Consider the following 17,713-nt stretch of genomic DNA (forward strand, 5'->3'; position numbering starts at 1 on the left):
AATCAGCAGTAATAATACTGTTACCTAAATCAGTTCAGTCATTTTAAAGAAGTGTGAAAGAAGTTGCCATTGTAGAGTAAATTGAGGGGAAAGGCTCCCCCCCAAAGTGCCCCGAACAAATATGTAATAAAGCCATAATTTCAGCTGAGATGTTTGAGAGCAGCTTCGGAGCCAAAATAAACGTAATGCACCATGCAACTGCTGCACAAAACTATGAGAATTCAGCACGGGGAGTCTTCGGGATTATATGAGTGTAACTGCTCGTCTCTCCGTGAAATCTCCAGGGTAATTCAATCATTTCCTTTTCTATCGCTCAAACTCCGGAGGAGGAAAATGGCCAAATATTCCACTGGAACGGTCGAGATAAACGAGAGTCTTAAAAGTAATAAAATTGTCAAAGCAATTACTGAAGCACAGTGAAAATGACTGAGGGAACAATGCAATGATTGGTTTCAAGAGACTTGATTTCTAGGTGTAAAAAAAAAGAGAAGAAAAAACGGTCTGGGTGATTTTTTTGGTTTGTTTAATTTTTCTTATTTGTAACAATGCCCAGGAAAAAAAAAAAGAAAGAATCGGTGTGGATGTTTCATTCTGCTTTTAAGTGCTTCAATACTCTTTTCTGAAAATAAATATGTAGTCAAGGATATTACCAGTTCAATGGTTTCTGAGTTGGAAAGCAAAATTAAAAGGAAGCAACAAGTAAAAAGCTCATCTTCCTTGAAGGAAATTCAACCAAATATTCACCCCAATGATCATCGTCAGAACCAACAGGTCTAAAAAAGTCATAAAACTCCTCTCATCAGACCGGAACACACAAAGCAGATTCCCACAGATATATTTGATGACATTTCTGCTGTGTGTTGCACTCTAAAAAAAAATTTATTATATATATATATACAGTATATATTCTGTAATTTTCTCCCCCAGCAGTGCCAGATAAGGAGTGTTAGCATTAAAGGGCTAAACTATTTTTTCCTATATCACATTTATCATTTCCAATTTAATGCACGGCAGTAATCAGTATGCCAGCGACTCCCCCGCTGTCACAGCCTCCAGGCACGCAGCCTTCAACGTTTTTATGATGAGCAGAAAACAAAACAATTGAAACACTCTTCTTCTTTAAAAGGACGGGGCTGTCAGAAGTTAACTTGGAGGGAAAAGACCCGAGCGTAATCCACAGGGAACGCGACACTGACTCATCCGCTCTTCAAACTCTGACGCCTTCATTGCAACATTTCGCATTTTGCTCTTGCGTTTCCGAAGGCCAGGTGTAAGGAGCTACTATTGGATCTTAAAGGGACAGTGGAGGTTCTGTGAAGTGTTTTTCACAATTAGTTCGCTCATCTCTAGTGGAAGATTAAATGTTGCAACAAAAGAAACAGGTGGAACCCCCATTTTAACTGATTTAAGCAATTTGTTACATCTGCTAGATAAAACACCGTATGAGTGCATATAACCCAGCTAAACTTTTATAAGACCAATTAGAGAGTTTTCACTACTGAGAGTCTGAGAGACTTGGTTCTATTAGGGACCAAAATTGCGATATTTATTACATTTTCAGCTGGTCATTTTCACTTTCACACGGCACTATGTTAAACGATCCAAACTCTCCGAAAAGCCTGTTCACCCCCTCGCCTGTAGGGGCGCTGGCACCTTGGACCACTGAAGCCCCCCCCACCCCCCAAAAAAAACACTAAAGAACCCACCAAGTGTAACTTCCTCCTTCACAAAATGTAAACAAAAATGGAGTAGCTTCAGATATTTGCGGTTGTAGGATTTCTCTTTCGTCTTTGGCAAAAGACGATGAGCCATTTCTACCTCAGACACGTTTGCTTTGGTTGTATTTACCCAGAATGCCCTGCACTATAGTCCACTTTCTGTTTTTGGAGCGGTCTCCAGTCCGCTTGCGTCCACATATGCATTCACACCGTGACAGAGTTTACTTCAACCAAACAAACTGAAACCTAAATGGTCTTAGGCGAACCAGAGTTTGCTTTTTTAGACCACATTAGAGTTCGATTGGTCATTCACACCTCTCCAAACGAAGGTCATTTCCAAACAGAGCACATGAGCATAACACCTTCATGCCTTTGGAGAAACGACAGCCTGTTGAACAATGCAAAAGTTTACTGACCCCATGGTGGAATTACAGCAGGCTGACCAATCGTAACTGATGAAATGGATTAATACGGCCGGCAGCATGTAGCAGTACAACTTTAGTTCAGCATAAAGGAAGTTCTTCAACTCTCAATGCTCTTGTGCAGTGACTCTTGTGAAAGTGTAGCTTTTTAATATTTGCTAATAATTATGGTGCTAATAATGTGCTATATATCCAATGGATACAAAAACGTTTTAAATTGCCAAAATCAGCCAAATAGGGGTCTCTTTTTACTGGCTCTTAGCCATTTACTGTGGTAATAATTTCCTCACTTCTGTACAAACTTACTACAGATAAATGAGCTAATAATGGTAACACATTTTCCCCAGAATTTTGCCACAGGGAAAATACAACCTATCCCTTTAGTCATAAACACAAATAGTGCCAAATTTAAGACAGAAAATAATCTGAATCTGATCTTGGCTTTAAAGAAAAAAGGTGGAAGTATTTTTTTGTATTTCTGCAATGCACTATTCATAGCAGAATGAGCCATGAGTTGGTGCTGCGGCTTCGCCCTGAGATGTGGATATGAATGAAAAATGAAAGATGTAATGTCTCTAAAAGACTTATGTCCATGGAAATGCATCCCACATTCTGTCCCCATTTGAGAGAGGGATCATCTTTGACTTCTCAAGATAACTTCGGCTTGTTTGACACCTAATTAGTCTTCAAACACAACATTGTAATATAAATGTGTTTGAACCAGGAACAAAGTAAAAATAGAAAAGTAAACGTTGCTGCTGACTGAACATTAGATTCTCAGTTCTTTTGTTTCATTCTGCTTTCACTTGATGGGTTACATTTATGCACAGCTTCTTTCTGATAATTAGCCTTAAAATCAAATAAAGTGCTATCAAAACAACAAAAAATCATCAGGTTTTTTGTTAAAACCACAAATGTGTACACACCTACGCACACAGGCACTCTGTCCTCCTATAGCAGTCACACAGACGCTCTCTCTACTTTTTTTCAAACACCTATCAACCTTTTAACCTTTTCTTCAGCCACAGGAAAAGACAAATAGGAGGAAGAGCACCCAAAGTAATGATAAGAGTATGTTTTCGACATGGGCTTGAAAATGACATCTTTAAACCTGCAGCCTTCCATGGAACCGTTTGATAACCTCAAATAGCAGAGATCTGACAGATAACAATGTTCCCAATTACTCATCTGAGAAAGCTGGCAGCATAAAACACAAGAAAGAAAGAAAGAAACAAAAAACAAAACAGTAAAAACAAGCAAAATACAAATAGAGAACGGAACGGATAAATTTCAACAGTTCAGACAGTTTCTCTTAGCCTCACACACACCGACCGACACGTGGCTGCCCACCACACAGTGCGCAGAGTTCTTTGTAAGCTACAGGTACATTTTATGACTTACACAAACTTCCCTTTGGGTTTAGGCGAAGGGCGGTGAGAAAAGTCATCACAGCTTTGCCTCCAGCAGTACTCCTGCCGGCTGCAGGTTCAGATGGAAGCTTTTTCCTTAGAATATGGAACATGATCAAGAAACCATGTAAAGTTACAGAGAGCTGTTTCTCGTTGACCTTTTCGATAAAAAAAGTTGTTGCTCTCCTATAGTCTCTTTTTCTTGTTTCCTGCAGGTACGAGGCTCCTCGACTGGAGATGTTACTTGAAGGTGTTTCAGCAAATAAAATAATCTTTTTCTCGCCATCTGCACAGGGGATAATAGGTGTCCTCTGCCGGCAGCCAGCGGAGGTTGTGGCGCATCTTTCCTTCCTCAACTGATTGAATGTTGCAGCAAACAAGATGAGCGTGTAAGAAGATGTTTGTGGTTGAAAATACGGATGAGTGATCAGATAAAATTTAAAGGAAAAAAAAAAAGAATCCACACAAAATAAAAAGAGAGAAAAGGAAACATAACCAGAATGATGGAAGACAATGAAAATTAATGTAACAGAAAACATACAAGATATCAGTATTAATGTGAAAGCACAGACTACATGCATTGAATATAAACAAACCTCATAATTAGAATATTGTTCTATGTTTAGAAAAGCGGCGAGTCAACCAAAGTGAAGTCTTCCAGATTCTTACCTCTGAAGGATGGTGTTGCTATACAGCGGTGCACACTGTGCTGACTGTGAACTCTGTCTCATTGGCCATGATGTCAGTGGGTTGGATGTTGCGGTCGTACATGGGGTTCTCGAACGTCGCCCGACCGTTTGTGTTCTCGTGGCCCACGTAACCGTTGAAGGGAACTTTGGGTCGTCTTCTAAAATACATAAAAACAAACATGAGCCGTCAGGAGTGTTTTATTCCTTATGAAGCATTAAAACACTGACATGTTGCGGATTTTGCTCTTGTGACTTGCATGCTTTTAAAATGTGTTTGTATTGGTGCGTCCAGAGTGGGAGAGTTGCAATTTAACTCTCGTTACGTCTTCCCTCTTTCTCACCGTAAAGATCATGTTGATTTACTAATGTGCCTTATTCTACTGATTATAATGTCATTAAGTTAATGTATTCTGAAATAGACACATGCCATGAAAACACACATGTGCCGCCTCAGCTAGCACAATAGAAAATGGGACAAAAAATAACTATCGGCTTTGAAAAATTGTTCACAAATAAAAAGATGGAAAGTATGGCATGCATTTTTATTCAGACCCCTGGAATCAATACTTTGTGGGACAACCTTCCACTGTAATTAGATCTTCAAATCTTTTGCAATACATGTAGACCATGCTTTTCACATCTGGAGGTTTTTTTGCCAATTCATTTTTAGAAAATTGCTAAAAGAAATTCTGACTGACTAGATCGAGTCCAGTCTAGTCAGTCGGACTAGATCGATGGAACCTTAATTTTCAGGTCTTGACACGAAGATCTTAAATCCACAGTTGGATTCCATCCATGTGTTTGCTTTCCCCCCCAAGACTTCTTTACTTTTCAATGGAAAAAACAAGGATTTGTTGTACAGTTGTTTAGTTGACAGATACTCCCAGCTGTGCTGTGGATTTCTGCAGCTCCTCCAGATTTACTGTGGGCCTCTTGGCAGCTTCTTTGATTAATGCACTAGTTGTCTGGCCAGAAATTCTACTTTTTTCCCCATTATTTTATCCCTGATCCGTCTTCTTGTGTTTCTTGGTGTTTTCGATGCCGTTTGTTCTCTATTGTTCTCTAACCCAACTTTGAGGCCTCAACAGAAAAGCTGAATTTTTTATGAGACTATGTTCGACACAGGAGAACTTTATTTTTTAATTAGTTGACTTTTGTAGACAATTAGTTCCAATGGATTTTACTTATAGATATCAGAGAAAAAGGGGTGAATACAAATACAAGCTAAACTTTTTATTCATAAAACATTTTGAAAACTGATGTACATAGCCTTTTCTTTCCACTTAATCAAGATCCACTTTACAGTTTAAATGTATGGCTGATAATTTGTGGTTTCAGAATGTTGCTTGTTTAATGTATGCATGTGAATGTGTGCATTAATGCGTGAATGTGTAGTGCAAAGAGCTTTGGGATCTCCTGGACTTGATAATAGTACAAGTCATCCACCATTTAGCAGTTTAGATGTAAAGCAGGATGAACTCTCAAAATGTATCCTAAATTAAATTGAAATTACAGATAGAATTAGAAAAAAAAAAGGAAAGAAAAAAGTATCCCAGTCTTACCTGTGTTTATAGAGATACAGAGCGAAGCCTGCAATGATCATTGCTATAAAAGGCACTAGAATGGCAGCTGCCACTGAACTGCTGTTGGAGGCAAAGTTGTAGCCGGGGTTGGCTCTACTGGGATCTAAGCTCTCTGCAGAAAAAAAACACACAACAATAATAAGTTTTTACCAAATCAATCCTTTAATAGTACTTATTAAGCAATTTTTCTCATCTTCTACCAAGACTGACTTTTGATATAATAAAGCACTTATACATGAAAATAAATGAAAATAACTTTTAGCGGCTGAAGAGTGTTACCAGGAGCATTCCATTTACACGCAATAAACTATGGCAGTAAACCTGATTTATGTACTTTTCTTCACGTTCACTTCTATGTGTTAATTTCATTTCACCCCCCCTAGGGAAAGTCAAATTCCATTATCCCAACAATGACTTTTAATTACTGGCATCAAAGGCCGGTAGCTATTAACTCATTTCAGATGTGTCATCTAATTTCTAAAGTTGTGTGTCTGCAAAAGCAACAGTGGACGAGTGACAAGCCCACCTGTTCGCCACGGAGTGCCAAAAAGCTCCAATAAAGGGCGGGTGACAAACAAGAAGGAATTGAATTAGGGGGGTTTTGTGGTGTTTGCCAATCAACCCCCGCTGCGTAAGCGCGGGCACACACAAGCAGATGCACCAACACCCTTAAGCAGAGAAACTGCTTTCACTGTTACGCCGCCACCGAGTTAAAAGAAAGCACAAAGTGTCGTCAAATTAAGTAGGATTGCTTCCAAGATGTCTAACCCACCTTCCAGACACGCATCTGGTGTTTTTCGTGTACACACCATTCTCATACAGATGAATACCCTGGCATCAGCCCCAGCCGCCTGTAATAATACGGGGCTGTTTGCTTAATAAGTGTGCTGCAACAGGGGGCGGGAGGATGCACCTGCTGCTCAGGCAACTTCCTTATTACAGGAGATTCTCACAGCCACTTTCCACAGAGCATACAAACACTTCATCTGTGTTAGCACCAAATACAATAATGCAATGCACCAATGTACCGCTTGTCTCTGCCTACACACATGCAAACATGCAATGGGGGTGGACTAGGAATGTATTCTCAGGATAACTTGAATCCTTCAACATTGGTATACACAAAAGTCAAATACATGGATGCCTATTTAATGTGGAAAGTGTGATGTATGCAGTTTTGAAGAAACTTTGGGCTTTTTGGAGCAAACGTCGTGACTAAAAGCCTTCTTTGCCTCAAAGTTCACTGTGTTTACCCTCATCAGCAAGAAATGTTTTGAAGCATTTAAATGCCAGCTGATCTGCAATTCCCTCCAATAACCAACATACACCACCACCCATACACCCAACAAGCCTCTGGGGTAAATCTGACTGAAAACTTGACCACTCTTCTTGGTGTTATTGGTAAAGCCCATCCAAACGGATTGGTTTCTTGGACCAGACTTGATTGTTTAAGAATAATACGTACATATTCAATAGACTTGAAGTAAGTGATGTTCCAGAAGCATAATGTTTGCCTGCTTTGTTTTGAAGGATATTAAAACAGACATTAGTACTTATGTATAAATATATTTAGCCCTATATGTTTTGACAACGTGTGGAACAGAGACATATTTGAAAAACATATGCAAGAAAAATGCCCCATCTGAAAATAAAAGGCACAAAATTCAAAACATTACTGGTCATGGTGAGTGTACGGTATGTAAACTTTACACAAACATTGTATGAATGGATTTTATTTGCTGCTGATAAAGCAACAAATACAGAAGTAGTCTTCTCTTCAAAACCCACCTTTCACAGGCTCCTGTAGTCAAGAGGAAAGTTCACTCACCCAGTCTTTGGAGACCAAATTGGCCAAAGCCTTTTCCTCTGACAAATCCCTGGTACACAAAAGCATTGGACGAGGAGATGTAGGACACCTAGTGAGAGAGGAATGGAGAAGAGACATTTTTATGTGACACATCGTAGCTGTACAAAGGGGAGCATCATCAAAGTGTCAGCAGTTGGTGCATGCAGAAAATGAAACATTGTGTCAAAAAGAGCTGAGAGGTACTCTTATGGGGGGCACTTCATGTACCGTTTTCCTGCTCAAGATCACAAACAAACATACCCCTTCACATGGCACACAAACAAGAGATCCACTTAAGAGAAACACTCCGAATTAGAAAAAAGAAACCCTTAAAACACTTCTGTGCACATCTTGTAAAATAGCACATAAAGGCACTCGGATTCATGTGTACTGTGACCTATATTTTATTTATTTTTTAAATTAAATCAGAAGTGTGTGTGTGTGTGTAGAGGTGCCAGGGGTTGGAGGGTAATTCGGGAGAGAGGAGTGAGGGGGTCTGTCAAGTCCTGATTACCAAGCAATGATTTAACTGACATTTTAATTAAAGAGAAAACTCTCAGTGGGCCCTCCATCTCCCTAGAGTGACAAGGTTAGTGTGGATGTATGCTTTGCATACTGGCTCACTGTGAAGATGTGTGTTTAAGTGTGAGATGTAACATCTTTACAGAGACAAAGGAAGATGTTGTAATGAAGCCGACTTTGGGCTTGCACTTACATGTCCGTCCAGGGCCCAGTTGTCTATTTTAAACTTGTTCACAAAGATCTCGACAGGACCTCTGATCTGGTGAACTTGTAGAAGCAGTTGGGCTTCCTCCCTCTTATACGTTCCTGCAGGGAAAAACAACAACAACAACAAAAAAACACAGATGGAGTAGACAGTTATTTAAGAAAAAGGATCTACCTTTACAATAAAAAAAGATTGGCCATTTAGCTAAAACTGCAACAGTGATTTTACAGAGAACCTTTTTGTAATGCTTCTTTAGAAATTACTGGGTACTTACCTGCTAATTTAAGCTCAACCCCGCTGTGGTCGATCAGTGTCCCATTAACTCGGTTGCTAAAAGGTTCAAAGGCAGTGATGCTAAGCATGGCTGGCTGCTTCTTTCCCAGGTACTCATAGGAACCCCTCCAGAGGGAGTTTTTAGCAAACACACCACCGGGGACTGAATGAAACATGTCAGTAAACAACAAGAGTTAGCTAAAATCTTTGGAATCTTAAATGGAGAGAAACTGAGCATATTATAAGCCTGAATGTATGTATGTATATATATATATATATATATATAATCTTAATGAAGTAAACAACAGACTACCTTTAATTCAGGATGTACGGTAATTGTCTCACCTGGCAGTTTAGATGGAGGCTCTTGTACAGTGCCCACTGGGATTCTACCACTTGGCCGATTATCAGCTAAAAATAAAAGCGCACACACAAAAGACAATACTTTAAATGAGCCAAATCTCATGGTGTACCGTGTAATTTAGAGTAAGTAAAACTGAAAACAGTTTTGACAGCGATCCAAGGTTTCCTTAGTAAATTCGTTCTTAGTCTTCTGGTGCTCTATGTATACGTACTTTTCATGCTGTTCCTAAAAACTTGACTTATTAGATCATAGGTCAGAAAAACCCCAAACCAGTCGATGAAAATGTGTAGGTATGGCCATCTGAGTTGCATGCTACATCTTTAAGTTTCAACACATGATGGACACCAGGAAATGTGCTCTTTGCAAACCATTCGTGTTCTTTTACATCAAACTTAAAAAGAACAGGACATGGATGAGCAAGTGCACTGGTGGACCGTCTTGTAGGAACATGTAGAGGCCATTTCCAAACTGTTCCCACAAGGTGAGCAGCCAGAGTTAGGCCAAAATGTTTTGGTATGCTGACACATTAGGATTACCTTCATTGGAGTTTAAGGGTCAAGCCCAAATTTCAAAAGCCACCATGTGTAATAATCCGTCTGAAGCAAGCTTTTCATTTGACACAATGCAATCAGTTTTCTCAGTTGGTTTGCCAGGCAGATCTAAATTGTTTCTCTCTATTGTTCTAGAGCAGGGGTGCCCAAAGTCGGTCCTCGAGGGCCGGCATCCTGCATGTTTTAGTTCTCTCCCTGGTTTAAGGCACCTGGATTCAATGATGGCTCGTTAGAAGACCTAAGAAGAACATTGACATGCTGAAAAGGTTGTTGCTACCACCAGGGAGAGAACTAAAGCATGCATAATGCCAGCCCTTAAGGGCCGACTTTGGGCACTCGTGTTCTAGAGCCTTTTGGCAACATGCTTTTAGACCGGTGCATCCAACAACTTGAAATCACAGACTGGGATGTAGCTGCTTGGCAGTGGAATCCCATTCCCTGAAGATCTGTGCAAGCGTTCTATGCCTTTTTTGCATTTAACTTTCTTCAGTGTTTAATACTTGTTCCATCTATCTTAGGCCACCAAAGACTCAAGAATATATCATTTTTCTGAACATCATGAGTCTTTACTGCACTTATTGCTTTTATTGTTACAAGTCATGTGTCACTGCTTATATACAGATAATGTACAAATATTTGATGTAAATACTGTTTTTCAGCACCTTTCACTAATCACTGCCTCATCCCTTAGTGATTGTTTGTTCATTGCTTTTGATATTAATTTCGTAATTGCATCTGAATTAATGTTCTAAAGTTATTGTGCATATGTTTGGACTGCTTCCTTGTGCCTTTAAGTAACCCCTAGGTGATAAACAAGGTTTTACTGAATTGAATAAGTTATTGACTAACTTTTTTTTTCCATGTCAACAGAAGTATTAGTAATATATTTACTGAGAAAAGCTCTGACTTAATCAACACTAATTATAGCTTCTGTAAATTTTCAGCCTGAAAATCTGAGCTTATGAGGACAAACATGTGGATTTTAGGGATTTCTTTTAGGTTAAAAAGGTTCAAGTAAAGTTGATATTTTTATAAACTTTACTTGAAATATAGATCTAAAAGACAATAATACCTGCATCTCCAGCTTACAAGTAATAATACCGTTGGTGGCCAGAGTGAAGGCTGCTCCTGACGGGGCTTGTCTCGTGTCAAAAAGAAACTCAAGTACCCCCCGCAGGGTTTTGGCTAAATCAGGTGGACAGTTTCACAGGTTCAATGGAGGCGCTTTAATAATGCCTTAAAGCTCACAAGGGAGCACAAGACTACATCACTGTAGTAAACATACACCCACACTGATAAACAGAAAGAAAAGGCTTTTACTCACAACCGCAACCAAAGACAGCTATTCCGATTTTACATCTGTAAACAGCCACTGAGATGCACATAAATATAAATATAAAACATGCTCAGATGCTTTAACTTTATTAGCCGCCAGTCTTTTGAGATGCCTTTCCATTATTGTGCCCACAGGCTAGGTTTATGTCCTATATGAGCAAAAGGCCAGTTGTCTACCTTGCCTTTACTCTTTATGGTCCAGTCTTAAAATAAAATAAAAAACCTTGTATATTTCACTAACAACTTGACAAGGAATCCATCTCATGGTTATCTACCTCCGTTATATCATTCTTCTTCAACCATTAGCATTCTGCTGCCCTAGATAACTGTGTGTTGATTACTCTTTTTTTTTTTCCTCCTTTCATATGTATTTAGCTTGATGCTTTGGAGAGTCCTGATAGCAGTCTATTAGCCTGCTAGAACTTGTTAGGGAAGCCGTGCCATTTGTAAGACGTACATCTACTCAACCAGATCAATAGGAAGCATTGGCCTAATCAGGTTTTGCACCTTTGCTAATCTTTCAAAGCTTGTAGATTCGTTTATCAGTGTAAGGGTGTTGGGCTTCAAGCAATCTAATAGCATGATGGATGGATCATCCTACTCTGACATGTGTCTCAGAATACAAATTGAGCAACAGTGCTATTCGTTCACATTAGACTTCCCCGGTTTTGTCATTATGGAAAGTATGAAACATACTTGGTGAATTTTCCAAGTATACAGAAACTAAAAACAAGAAGTATTACAAATGTAGATATTTGGGCATTTTATTCATTTTAGCAGGATTATTTCTATATCATACAGCGTCACAATCAATTTTGTGCAAGTTCACCCTTCATAAAAAAACTAGTTATAAATCCAGCTCACACAGCTTAAAGCTATCAATTCATGTTTATGGGTCACTACTTATAAATGTTTAAATTCACAATTCTAACATGAACTCATTAAAGCTTGCCGGTTTCTTTTTTTTATGAGATAGTCTCAAAAAGAGCTGTTAAAGGATTTTCTGCATCAATAAATAACATCTTTCAATCACTGCACCACATTTGCAATATAGTCTGTCAGATTTGTTGGCATGAGTTTGCTCCTCTCATTTCTTTAAGGCTGACTGTAAAAGAAATATTGCATTTACTTCAGAAGCTACACCGATTTATGAGGTTCCAAGTTTATAGAAAATATTAAAACTTGTCAGTGTGCTCATTTCAAACATATTAGTACACAGAGCCACAACCTTGCATTAGTCAGAACCCATTAGGCCACATGGACATCAGAGGCAGAAGGATGCTGTGAAATGTTGGTTCAGAGTGGCACTGCTTTAATTAGGATACTGTGAAACATTAGCTTTGATGAGGAATGCGCTTTCTAAGTAACTTTTTTAAAAATCCAAAGATTCTGATCCGCCTATTTGGTGCAGAGGAATGCATGGCAGCTAATGGTTGGGATAAAAGTTGATTATTTACAGAGAGCTAACAGTAGACAAAATATATTGTTCAGTATAGTTCAATCAAGAAAAGAAAAAAATCACTTTGGTCACCAGTAAACTTTTTTAAATTTTATTTTTAAACTAGACTGTTCAGTTCTACACTTTAAATTTTTTTAAAGTATCAGAACATTATGTAGAGATTTGTTTAGATTTTTTTTCTCCAATGAATGAGTATAAACAGACAAACGATGGATTATACAACTTAAAAATGGATCATGTTGATGTATAGAAACTTTTGATAAAAACTGTCCATTTTTTAGAAAAAAAACCATGTTTAAATCACTGCAATGATTTTGATACTTTGTCAACAAAATTTACCAGCTTCACCTTAATGCTGAATGCACGGTTGTGGGGAAAATGTTTAAATAAATGTTTAAAAATGTGGCCAGCATGTGTAAATTTTGTCCAAGGAGTGAACTACCAACTAAGATCTTATAGGCATTTTTAGGTTCCCGGACAATATGTGCCAGTAGGAACTATAATACTCCCAGCCAGATGGTGGCACCGAACACAGCCAATAAAAGACAAGAAAAGTTCAGATCACAAGCAGGAGGGAAACAATGACAGTTGCTTTTAAAACAAAATACAGGGAGCAGACATCTGCTGTTTTCCTCAACAGCTACAAACGCCTCTTCTTCTCTCAGTAAACAGCTTATACACCAGCACTTTATTGCCGCGTTGGAGTCAGAAGTGAAAACTGCACCCATGTTTTGAATTATTTAATCAAGTATGTCTCCATACTGTTTTAGAGATGTAATACAACCATGTCCGTACCTGCACACAGTGGCGGTTTCCCTGACCAGCTACCGTCGGACCTGCAGGTTCTGTGTTCTGAACCCCCAGCCAAATAGAAGCCAGGCTGACATGTATAGATCAGTGTGTAGCCAAGGGATGGCAGTTCAATGGCTCGAACATCAGACTGAGCAGGTAGCTCTGGCTGGCTGCAGTGGTGGGCTGGAGAGGGAGAGACAGGAATCCAATTTCAAAGGGAACAAAAAGAAAGCACTAAAAATAGCACAAATGCAACATGTAGGTTGTGAGTAATGCTTGATTACAGGGCATATTAATTCACGGTTAAATATTACTACATGTGTTTTGCGTTCCATTTTCAGAGTAAGAGGTTGTGTGCTTACAAATGCACTCAGGTTGAAATCCACTCCAGGTCAGGTTGGGCAGACATGTGCGCGAAATAGAGCCCTGCAATAAGTAGCCCTTTCTGCAGTTAAAGAACACAGTGCTACCAATCTGTAGCAGAAAACACAGGAAAAGGGATTACATGAAATTGGTGCGCAGTTAGAACAAGTAGGAAAATTTGCACACTTTTTTGCAATCGGTTGAACCGGATTTTATTTTGTGATTTCACAGTAAAGAAGACTCGGAAGCACACAGTGGACATTTTAGAATATTTCTATAGACAAATCTGAAAACTCACAATGTAAATAATTTAAAATCCACTATAGTCGGGTTACTTTACCAGACTGTCTGGTGTGGAGTTTTGTTGGTGACCATTTTACGTCTTGGCAGAGTAAAATTGGCATCCCTTTAACAGTCTCTGCCATGTTTCTAAATGATCAGAAAGCCCCTTCTGCAAAAGTATTCCGGGCTCCTGATGGCATCTAAGGTAGGCCTGGAGGGACAATGTGTTTTCTTATACTATCAAATGCATTAATCAGTGACTCTTCACCCTTCCAGTCCAAGCTGACAGAAAACAGCTTACATTACAAAATAAAAGGGAAGCGCAGACTGCAGTACAAAGGCAGAGCGAAAAAAAAATGACCTTTTAAAATTTAATTGGATTTTTTTTTGTTCAATATATAAACTCAATTTCCTGTGTGACAACATTTTCACACCTGGTAGCCTTGGCTGTTGTTCTGATTTCCAAAGAGTGGAATGCCAGGGTCACCACAGGTTGTGTGACTTGGATCTGAAAAAAACAAACAAACAATAAACTGCAGTGAGTTCCCCCATTTGATATCCATCCATCCATCTATCTATTGTCTATAGATAGATGGATGCAAGGTCATGGGGGGCTTGAGTTCAACCCCAGTGGTCAGTACTTTTTAAAAAATGTTCTAGAAAATGTTTATATGACAATATAAAATTTGAAGGGTATATCCTAAATGGCAAAACCCACAAATTTATTTTTATATTTAAACTCACAGGCCTGTTATGCAGAAAAGGATTCCTTTTTTGCGCATTTGAGAAAAAATCTGAATACTTCACTATTTCATACATTACTTTCGGAAGCCAAACATTAACTCAACATAAGTTAAGGCAAAAGCACACAATTTCATTTGACTTGATGGAGTTATAATCTAGAAGCTTTGCAGGAAGTTATTTTTTTCCTGCTGAGTTTTCAAAATATGTCACATTAAAACTGTCGTGTAGCAAATTTAATGGTGGTTGTAAAATTTAGGTAACTTACGTTATAATGTCCAAACTGTTGGGATAAGCACTATTGAATGATTAAAGGAGGAAAAAATCCATTGAATTTCTTCTTCAACTTGATTGTTACCATTAGGCAGTGCTTCTTTAGTGTTTTTTATATACAGTAAGCATTATTTGTCCCTGTTAAAAGGTGTTTATACATGTTTTATGGCAACATAATTGCAGACATCTTTTATGGTACAGCTCTAATAACACCATGTTGTTGAGTAGTATTTCAGATGCATTTTTCAACCGCTTCATATATGTGCAGAAAAAAGCAATGGCATTCAACTCCATCCTATGCTTGCTAGGGCCAGCGGTTTACAGCGATTTTGTTTTAAGCTCATCGATTCTGAGTGGGAGAATAGAGATAAAATTCCTCCCTGAAGTTTCAAGTAGAGAGCTGTAAAAAGAACTTGTCTCCTTTCAGAAGATAATGCATCGCTGTTATATTTTAGGGTTTTTGAGCAGTCCTGGCTCGTTTAATTCATCTATGCCACTGTATCTCACTCCAGTTTAGAAAAAGAGTTTGAATACGCCACACCGCTTTTTCTGGTGTGTGCAAAGAAAAGTAGAAAAGATGTAAAAAAAACCCACAACAACCACACACACAGTTATTGCGACAAAAACACATAGCACCCAAGATCTTTAACTACTAGTTGATTTGGGTAAAATATTCACCCTGGGACGGAGATTTCTAAAATACCTTCGAAGGACTAAGAAGCAGATTTTTATATATAGATATAAATACAACCACATAAAAAAATTTTGAAGGCGCTGAACTAACTGTTCAAAAGTTATAACTGTGTTGTAGGTCCAAATGATGCACGTCATTAAAAGAAAATGAGTGTTGTAAATCTCATATTGTGGATTTATTCAATCAAATCTTAAAATGATGACATGATTCTTTCCATAAATGCATGAATAAACTAATAGTTCACCTATGCAGGAGGGCTGCGTGCCGCTCCAAGTGCCATCATACTGGCAGTACCTCCTGGCCGAGCCAACCAAGATGAGGGGAGGATTGCAAGAGAACGAGACAGAAGAAAGATAGGTGAAACCGCGGTCCTCCCTTCTGCCTTGATCTGGCATTCCTGGGTCTCCACAGAATACAGCTGTAGCAAAGCATGAGGGAGATGGAGGGGGGAGAGAGAGACAGACATAACATCAGGTGACCTGCAACACATGTTGGGTTTTAATTAGATTCTCAAGAGGGTAAGACACATCCTGCAGGATATGAACATGCATACATGGGGATGACAATCTCAGAAGCTAATCATAATATGTAAAGTATTTCAGCGGGGTGCCACTTACGGAAACACTGTGGTTTCTCTCCGCTCCAGTTGCCGTTGCCCTGGCATGTTAACACAGTGGGCAGAGACAGCTGATAGCCTTGGTTGCAGGAGTAACTTATGCTCGAGCCCCAGGTTAGGTCTGAACCCACAACCTGACCGTTTGGGATGAGCGGTGGTGGACCGCAGACAATTGCTACAAGAAGAAAAAGATTTCTTAAAATGGATATATCTTTCAAATTTAGTCTATCCACTAGGGTAAAGTAGTGAAAAAAATGAAAATCTAAACAGAATGGAAACAAGCAAGAAACCAGCCCATTTTATTTATCACATCCTACACTAATCTACCTTTACAGAGCGGCTTGGTGCCATTCCATGTCCGATCCTTGGTGCAGATGAGAGAAGAGGCTCTGTCAGCATCCATGGTATATCCAGGAGAACACTGGAAAGCGACGGTTCGGTTGTAGGTGAAATCATTCCCAAATCTAACTCCATTGGCTGGCACTCCGGGATCGCCACAGTTGATTACTGCGGCGACAAAACAATAGGAAACGAACAGGTAAAAACTGTAAAGCAAAATATAACATGTCTTTTTCTACATCTTCCAATCTCACTGCATCTAAGACACATTATGTTGATCACATATTTTATTGCTTCATTTACAGCAGGTAATTTTTTACTGTTCACTGGTCAAACAGGAGACTTGCAAAAACAAGGAAGGACAGGAGGAAGGGCTGAAAGAAGGGCAACATTTACATTTGCTGCTGCAATAAAACACAGTTTTTACTTGACTGTGCAAAATGTACAGTCAAGCAGTCAAGTAGTGAAATGTAGTGCAACTCAGCTTCATTGGTAAATGTCTACAAAGAAAAAAAAAACACAGGGGACTTGACATCTAGAAGACGGATGCCTTGGGACAATAACGAATTGTTAATGTGTACATCCCGCATGTTCAAGAAAAACTTGTAAGTAGGACAAGGAAACTAAACGTCTTTGAAGTGTTGCGCTTTCCCTTGAACCAGAAAGCCCTTATTGTCTATCAGGCTGTTAGGATGCTTTTAGAACAAGCACAAAGCCTTTCTAAGGTTGTCTACGCAGTAACAATAAAGTGCAAAAGACTGCACAGACATGCTTTGTCCTGGCTTAACAATACGCGCCGATTATGGTGACAAGTCCACCAACTGCAAAATTAAGTTGCATTACGTCGGCATCGTCAAAACAGAGGAGAGTATAGACCCTTCACCACTTCACGGTTGCCTTGCTTTAGAAAATGCTATCGGATCCACAGACATCATTTAATCACAGAAAAATATTTTGTCACAGTGTTGTAACAAGTAACTGCACAATCATGAAACTCTGAGCTTTGAAATCCATTGTGGTTCTGCTTAAGGTTTAATCCTCTCCACTGAGAAGATTGGCTGACCTCTATTTACTAGGGTCTCTTGGCTCTGTACAGCAGTTCTGTGCCTTTTCAGAGATGTATTGATAATGAACTGTCGTGTCACGCCTGTTGAAAGGATCATGATGCGTTTCCTGTCAGAGAACCACATAGTCTTAAAACTCTCACCTATGCCAGAAATGAAATTAGTTTTTTTTT

At 39.0% G+C, this 17,713-nt stretch overlaps 1 protein-coding gene across 1 annotated transcript in view; it reads right to left on the minus strand.

The window, feature by feature from the left end:
* Window positions 1–1,630: 1,630 nt before the first annotated feature.
* The window catches only part of csmd2 (CUB and Sushi multiple domains 2), a 253,349-nt gene continuing 237,266 nt past the window's right edge, over window positions 1,631–17,713 (minus strand). The window contains exons 60-72 of the mRNA XM_032580630.1: window positions 16,465–16,644; window positions 16,139–16,312; window positions 15,766–15,939; window positions 14,248–14,321; window positions 13,531–13,642; window positions 13,172–13,351; window positions 9,013–9,078; window positions 8,669–8,830; window positions 8,383–8,495; window positions 7,650–7,737; window positions 5,801–5,933; window positions 4,219–4,396; window positions 1,631–3,909 (exon numbers count right to left, since the gene is read on the minus strand). Of these exons, the coding sequence (XP_032436521.1) occupies window positions 4,237–4,396; window positions 5,801–5,933; window positions 7,650–7,737; window positions 8,383–8,495; window positions 8,669–8,830; window positions 9,013–9,078; window positions 13,172–13,351; window positions 13,531–13,642; window positions 14,248–14,321; window positions 15,766–15,939; window positions 16,139–16,312; window positions 16,465–16,644 (1,616 nt within the window). The 3' untranslated portion in view covers window positions 1,631–3,909; window positions 4,219–4,236. The remainder of the gene's footprint in view (window positions 3,910–4,218; window positions 4,397–5,800; window positions 5,934–7,649; window positions 7,738–8,382; window positions 8,496–8,668; window positions 8,831–9,012; window positions 9,079–13,171; window positions 13,352–13,530; window positions 13,643–14,247; window positions 14,322–15,765; window positions 15,940–16,138; window positions 16,313–16,464; window positions 16,645–17,713) is intronic.

This window comes from Xiphophorus hellerii, chromosome 13 (genome assembly GCF_003331165.1).
Source record: "Xiphophorus hellerii strain 12219 chromosome 13, Xiphophorus_hellerii-4.1, whole genome shotgun sequence".
In the NCBI taxonomy this organism is placed as follows: Eukaryota; Metazoa; Chordata; class Actinopteri; order Cyprinodontiformes; family Poeciliidae; genus Xiphophorus; species Xiphophorus hellerii.